At 48.0% G+C, this 7,215-nt stretch overlaps 1 protein-coding gene across 1 annotated transcript; it reads left to right on the top strand.

Annotated features, from left to right (window-relative positions):
• Positions 1-284: 284 nt before the first annotated feature.
• Positions 285-6,358, top strand: LOC137361298 (probable G-protein coupled receptor 139). The gene is made up of 3 exons (XM_068026185.1): positions 285-441; positions 1,391-2,327; positions 6,283-6,358. The coding sequence occupies exons 1-3, from the start codon at positions 285-287 to the stop codon at positions 6,356-6,358; spliced, it is 1,170 nt and encodes a 389-aa protein (XP_067882286.1).
• Positions 6,359-7,215: the final 857 nt, after the last annotated feature.

Here is a 7,215-nt window from a genome sequence, read left to right as displayed (position 1 = left end):
GCAACTTTGTGAACTGTAGCCTGCTCCCTCGGTAACCTGTGGCCCATGGATGGGCCCTGGCAGCAAAGATGATTCTCCCTGAAACACCCCCAAACTAAGCGAGTACCATCACCCATTTTCCAAGGGTTACCACACTGGCTCTGGCAATACCAGCCAACTCACCTGGGGTATGGGACTCCAAGGCTGCTCCTGTCCCAGGTCTGGTGTAATAGCAACAGTAGTCCCTGCTCCCTGGCTATCCCCTGCTGCAACACTTGATTTACGTCGGGTCCGGGACTCTAACAATGGGCCTGGTCCCAGACCTGTTGTGTTACCGGCACTGGCTCCGATCAGCTGACTGTGCGTGGTGTCATCGCCAGACTTACCTATGTGTCTCGGGCACTATGGGTCAAGGGTATAAGACTGGCAGTTCCACTGCTCTCAGTGGCGTTGCCGATACTAGTGAGCAGCTGGCCATGATTGTTCAGCAGCTTTGGCAGATGGGATTCCCATCCTTTAAGGGATGTGGACCACGACACCAGGCAGTTAATTGCTGAAGAGCCACACGGAGTGTAGGCTCTGAATTTCTATGACAGGGTACGCTCATATTTTCTGCCCGCCGTCAGGAACCCCACTGGCTCCACTAAATTCAGCTCCCTGTCTCCAGCAGCAATTCCTGTCACTGGGAAGATAATTCACTGCATACTGAATACAACAACAAATTTGCAATTGTCATCCTAAACTCCTTGAAACTGCTGTTTTCACTCCCAACCTGGAGTAAAATATCCTGACAAATTCCCTTGTTTAGCTTTATCTTCGTGACGATCGAGATTATTTGTTTCATTGATTTTTCAGTCGACACATTCCCAATTATTGCTTTGAAATAATTGAATTCCGTGCTGCCCGCCACAGTTGAGGGAATCTCTCAGGCAGTCCAACATTTAATGTCCTGCTCAAGAGCGATGTGCAACAGACGTTGCAAATCTGAAATAAAAACCGAAAATGCTGTATATATTCATCAGGTCTGGCAGCACCTGTGGAGAGAGAAACACAGTTAATGTTTCAGGTCAATGACCCTTCATCAGAACTGGGAGAGAATAGAAATGGATCAGATTTTAAACCAGACAGGGACGTGAGGGAGGGGAAGGATTATGATTAACATTGATTTTAACATTTCAGTCTCATCCGGAACATTTTCAGTTCCTGTATTCCATCCCCGTGTGTAATTTTCAATTAATCTCTCCTGCCTTCCACCCTATTACAACACTTCTCTTGTTCTTTCAGCTTCGATCATTTCAGTACATCACTGGATACAGGAACACACTTTAAATCTCAATAAGGCCTCAAGCAAACTGGTAACTTTGCTCCTAGACTGATGTATAATTTCTCTATTTATTCCCCTACCTTACAGTTAACTTGCTGACGATTGGGATCTTATCTCGGGGAAAATGCGGGCTCTCCAAATGTGTCACTCGCTACCTGGTAGCCTTGGCAGCGGCGGATCTACTGGTCATTTTCCTGGATGTGATATTGAGACACATTCCCATTGTTTATCCGGAACAGTTTCAGTTCCTGTATTCCATCCCCGTGTGTAATATTCACGCCATCCTGCTTTACGCAGCCACAGACTGTTCTGTCTGGTTCACCGTCACTTTCACCTTTGATCGATTTGTGGCGATTTGTTGCCAGAAGCTGAAAAGGAAATATTGCAGCGAGAAAACGGCGGCTGTGGTTCTGGGAACAGTGATTGTGCTGAGCTGTTTAAAGAACATCTTCTGGTATTTTATGTTCACAGGTCGGTATTTGCTGTGGAACATCCCATGGTTTTGTGATGCAGCAGAGCATGCTCGGAATTCTCGTATCTGGGGAACAATCGAGTTCCTCCATTACATTCTAACACCGTTTGTCCCATTTATGGTGATTCTACTGCTCAATGCTGTCACCGTCAGACACATTTTAGTGAGCAGTAGAGGACGCAGGAGACTCCGGGATCATAGCAGTGGGGAGAGACGCAAAGACCCAGAGATGGATAGCCGAAGAAAATCCATCATTTTACTGTTAATTATCTCGGCAAATTTCATTCTGTTATGGGCAGTGTTAATGGTGTTTTCGATATGGAGCCGGATGTGGTATTTAGGTTATCAGTCTATATTTCTACCGGCGTTTCTGCGGGAATTGGGCTTCATGCTACAGCTGCTGAGCTGCTGCACAAACACTGCGTTTTATGTCGTGACCCAGACTCAGTTCAGAGTGCAGTTGAAGAATGTGCTGAAATATCCCTTTACTCCAATTTTTAAATTCATTCAATGTTGTGATGAGTGCATGAGATTGAGACAGACCCGTTGTCGGTTCGAGAGAGAAATGCAGGGTGTGTGTGAGAGAGAATCGGGCAGGGAGTGGGTGAGAGAGAGACAGAAAGGGAGCGTGTGCGAAAGAGACAGACAGAGAGTTTGTGAGAGAGACCGTTTGGGAATGTGTGTGAGAGAGAGAGACAGACAGGGATGCAGTGTGAGGGAGAAAGACAAGGTGTGTGTGTGAGAGAGACAGACAGGGAGTGTAGGTGAGCGAGACAGTCGGGGAGTGTGTGAGAAATAGACAGCCAGGAAGTGAGTTTGAATGAGAAAGACAGGGTGTGTGTGAGAAAGAGATAGTCAGACAGGGAGTAGTGTGAGAGTGACAGAGAGGGAGTAACTGTGAATAAGAAAGACAGGGTGTGTCTGTGAGAGAGACAGACAGAGACACTAGGTGAGGGAGACAGACAGTGAGTGTTTGTGTGTGAGAGAGAGAGACAGACAGGGAGTGTGTGTGAGAGGCAGAGACAGACAGGGAGAGTGTGAGAGAGACAGATAGGAAGTGTGTGAGAGAGGGAAACAGACAGGGAGTGCGTGAGAGACTGATAGTGAGAGTGTGGGAGAGACAGACTGGGACTGTGCGTGTGAGAGTGAGGTACAGTGTGTGTGAGAGAGACTGACATGTTTTGTGTGTGAGAGAGAGGCTGTGAGGCAGTGTGTGTGAGAGACAGACAGGGTGTGTGTGTGACAGATGCAGACAGGCAGTAATTGAGACAGAGGCAGGCAGGCATTGTATGTGGGAGAGACAGAGGTTGTGTGTGTGTGTGATAGAGGCAGTCAGGCCGTGAGTGAGAGAAAGACAGTACACGTGAGAGATTTAGGCAAGGAGTGTGTGTGACTGAGGCAGAGGTGTGTGTGAGAGAGAGACAGACAGGGTGTGTGTGTGACAGATGCAGACAGGCAGTAATTGAGACAGAGGCAGACAGGCATTGTATGTGGGAGAGACAGAGGTTGTGTGTGTGTGTGTGATAGAGGCAGTCAGGCCGTGCGTGAGAGACAGACAGTACATGTGAGAGATTTAGGCAAGGAGTGTGTGTGACTGAGGCAGAGGTGTGTGTGAGAGAGAGACAGACAGGCAGTGTGTTTAAGAAAACAGCCAGGTCGTGTTTATGAGCGCGACAGGCATGGAGTGTGGGACACACAGGGATTGTCTGTGAGAGAGAAAAGGAGGAAGTCTGCGCAAGTAAGGCAGACAAGGAGTGTATTTGAGATGCAGACAGGAAGGGTGCATGAGAGACAGTCAGCGATTTAGTATGAGAGATACGGACACACAGTACGTGTGCCAGAGAGAGCGACAGGGTGTGTGTGTGTGTGTATGTGCCAGACAAAGCATGAGATAGAGAGAAAGAGAGAGAAAACAGGGACTGGGCTAGAGAGGGAGACAGAGAGGGACTGAGGGAGATGAGAACATGGAGTGAGAGAGTGACTGGGAATGGGAGAGAGAGAGACAGGGATTTTAAATGAGAGAGAGAGGGAGTGTAGAGAAATGTAGGTAAACAGGGAGTTAGATGGGGCGGAGTGTGAGAGAGACTGAGACAGAGAGAGAATGAAAGACAAAGAGAGTGACAGGAGTGAGGGAACGAGACAGAGCGGGACCAGTCGTGGGAAGGGGAGACACGGAGTCGAGAGAGTGAGTGTTTGAGACAGGCAAGGAATGACAGAGAAAGATATGGGATTGAGGGACTGATAAAAGGAGTGGCAGAAAGTGAGAGACAGACATGAAGTGTGAGATATAAAGGGAAACGGAGTGGTGGCACAGTGGTGCAGTGGCTGGCACCACAGCCTCATAGCTCCACGAACCCGCGTTCGATTTTCAGTACTGTCTGTGTGGAGTTTGCAAGTTCTGCCTGTGGCCCCGTGGGCTTTCGCCAGGTGCTCCGGTTCCCTCCCACAGCCAAAGACTTGCAAAGGTTGAAAGGAAAATTGGCCAACTGAAATTGCTCCTAGTGTAGGTACGAAATGTGAGATTACTGCAGGGTCAGTATAAATGGGTGGTTGCTGGTCGGCACTGGCTCAGTGGACCAAAGGGCCTGTGTCAGTGTTGCATCTCGAAACAAATAAAAATGAGAGTCAGAGGGAAATAAACAGTAATAGAGTGAGAGGGGAGTCGAATACTGAGAGATAGGGACAAAGAGATCGTGACAGGGATTGGGAGAAACAAACAGACAGATTGTGTGTGGGTCGGTCACACAGACAGTGTAAGAGAGAATTACAGGGAGTTGGCGACTAAAAGTGATGCTTAATATTCTCAGCCCTCACGATCCGCTGACCACTCGGAGAAGTGGACGCTGTTGAGGCTCCAGAGCTGCTGGCCTTCTGATCTAACAGCAGCGGGAACATGCTCTGTGCCCTTCATTGGACAGGGAGCTCAGAGCGGAAATTTAGGAAGCTATGTACCGGGAATGTTGTTCCACCAATCTCATTTCTGGGAAGAGCAGTCTCAGGTTCCCCCCATGTGGTCCTGACATCAGGTTTCTGAAACCGCAAGAAGATCCAATGCAGAAGTGCAGACATGGAGAAAGGGAACGACAGACGGAAAATACTGCGTTTAATATTAAGTATGAGCTGTATGTGGAATTGACCAGTGTCACTGGTTCATTTCCCAGTCCCGGTGTGGGGTCTGTGAATGGAATCAGATATTTGAAAATTGCAGTAATATTTCCGACAAGGACTTGGAGTTAAAGATATCAAATCAATGAAACAGATCTCCTGATCATAATAATAAAAGCAAAATACTGCGGATGCTGGAAATCTGAAATAACAGCAAGAAATGCTGGAAATACTCAGCAGGTCTGGCAGCATCTGTGGAGAAAGAAGCAGAGATAACGTTTCAGGTCAGTGACCTTTCTTCAGAACGAGCAAATATTCGAAATGTAAAAGGTTATAAGCAAGTAAGGCGGGGGTGGACAAGAGATAACAAAGGTGAAGGTGTAAATAGGAAAAGGTCACAGAAAAGCTGACCAGAAGGTAGGTGAGCAAAGGCAAACAATATGTTAATGGTGTGTTGAAAGACAAAGCATTAGTACAGATCGGGTGTTGACAGACTGAAAATTGAACAGCCGCAAGTGCAAACATGAAAAAACAGTGGGCAAGCAAAATGAACAAACTAGGATGAAATAATAGAAACACGAAAAAATATTTGAAAAAGGAAAAAGAAAATGTAACTGAAAATAAAAGTAAAATGGAGCCCGTCATCTTCTGAAATTGTTCAACTCAATGTTCAGTCCGGCAGGCTGTAGTGAGCTTAATCAATAAATGAGATGCTGTTCCTCGAGCTTGCGTTGATGTTCACTGGAACCTGCAGAAATCCCAGGACAGAGATGCGAGCATGAGAGCATGGGGGAGTGTTGAATTGGCAAGCAACCAGAAGCTCAGGGTCCAGCTTGCGGACTGAGCGGAGGTGTTCCGCAAAGCGTTCACCTAGTTTGCGTTTTTTTAAATTCATTCATGGGATGTGGGCGTCACTGGTTATGCCAGCATTTATTGCCCATCCCTAATTGCCCTTGAGAACGTGGTGGTGAGCTACCTTCTTGAACCGCTGCAGTCCATTTGGCGTAGGTAGACCCACATTGCTGTTACAAAGGGAGCACCTGGCTTTTGACCCAGCGATATTGAAGTTCCAAGTCAGGATGGTGTGTGTCTTGGAGGGGAACTTACAGGTGGGGATCTTACCATGTATTTGCTGCCCTTGTCCTTTCTAGGTGGTAGAGGTCGCGGGTTTGGAAGGTGCTGTCTAAGGAGCCTTGGTGCATTGCTGCAGTGCATCTTGCAGATGGTACACACTGCTGCCACTGTGCGTCGGTGGTGGAGGGAGTGAATGTTTGGAGATGGTGTGCCACTCAAGCGGGCTGCTTTGTCCTGGATGGTGTCGAGCTTCGATTGGGTTGTTGGAGCTGCACCCATCCAGGCAAGTGGAGAGTATTCCATCACACTCCTGACTTGTGCTTTGCAGATGGTGGACAGGCTTTGGCGAGTCAGGAGGTGAGTTACTCGCCTCGGGATTCCTGGCCTCTAAACTGTTGTTGTAGCCACGGTATTTATATGGCTACACCAGTTCAGTTTCTGGTCAATGGTAGCCCCTAGGATGTTGATAGTGCGGGATTCAGCGATGGTAATGCCGTTGAATGTCACGTTGAGATGGTTAGATTCTCTCTTGTTGGAGATGGTCATTGCCTGCCACTTGTGTGGCGCGAATGTTACTTGCCACTTAACAGCCCAAGCCTGAATATTGTCCAGGCCTTGCTGCATTTCTACACGGACTGATTCAGTATCTGAGGAGTCACGAACGGTGCTGAACATTGTGCAATCATCAGCGAACATCCCCACTTCTGACCTTATGATTGAAGGAAGGTAATTGATGAAGCAGCTGAAGATGGTCGGGCCGAGGACACTACCCTGAGGAACTCCTGCATTGATGTCGTGGAGCTCAGATGATTGACCTCCAACAACCACAACCATCTTCCTTTGTGCCAGGTATGACTCCAGCCAGCGGAGGGTTATCCTCCTGATTCCCATTGTCCTCAGTTTTGCTAGGGCTCCTTGATGCCATACTCGGTGAAATGCTGCCTCGATGTCAAGGGCAGTCACTCCCACCTCACTCTCACCTCACATCATGAGTTCAGCTCTTTTGTCCATGTTTGAGCCAAGGCTGTCATGAGGTCAGGAGCTGAGTGGCCCTGACGGAACCAAAACTGAGCGTCACTGAGCAGGTTATTGCTAATCAAGTGCCGCTTGATGGCACTGTTGATGACACCTTCCATCATTTTACTGATGATTGAGAGTAGGCTGAAGGGGTGGTAATTTTCCACATTGCAGGGTAGATGCCAGTGTTGTAGCTGTACTGGAAGAGCTTGTCTGGGGGTGCGGCAAGTTCTGGAGTACAGGT

The sequence above is a fragment of the Heterodontus francisci genome, unplaced genomic scaffold (genome assembly GCF_036365525.1).
Source record: "Heterodontus francisci isolate sHetFra1 unplaced genomic scaffold, sHetFra1.hap1 HAP1_SCAFFOLD_435, whole genome shotgun sequence".
NCBI classification, from domain to species: Eukaryota; Metazoa; Chordata; class Chondrichthyes; order Heterodontiformes; family Heterodontidae; genus Heterodontus; species Heterodontus francisci.
This window is presented reverse-complemented; position numbering and strand designations above follow the sequence as displayed.

What these genes read in the sequence shown, in the direction of transcription:
- LOC137361298 (XM_068026185.1), top strand. Translation starts at nt 285, where the DNA reads ATGGGCCTGGTCCCAGACCTGTTGTGTTACCGGCACTGGCTCCGATCA. An exon ending in CAGTGGCGTTGCCGATACTA is followed by an intron (nt 442 to 1,390) that starts GTGAGCAGCTGG and finishes CCTACCTTACAG; the next exon opens with TTAACTTGCTGACGATTGGG. An exon ending in TTGAGACAGACCCGTTGTCG is followed by an intron (nt 2,328 to 6,282) that starts GTTCGAGAGAGA and finishes TGTGCTTTGCAG; the next exon opens with ATGGTGGACAGGCTTTGGCG.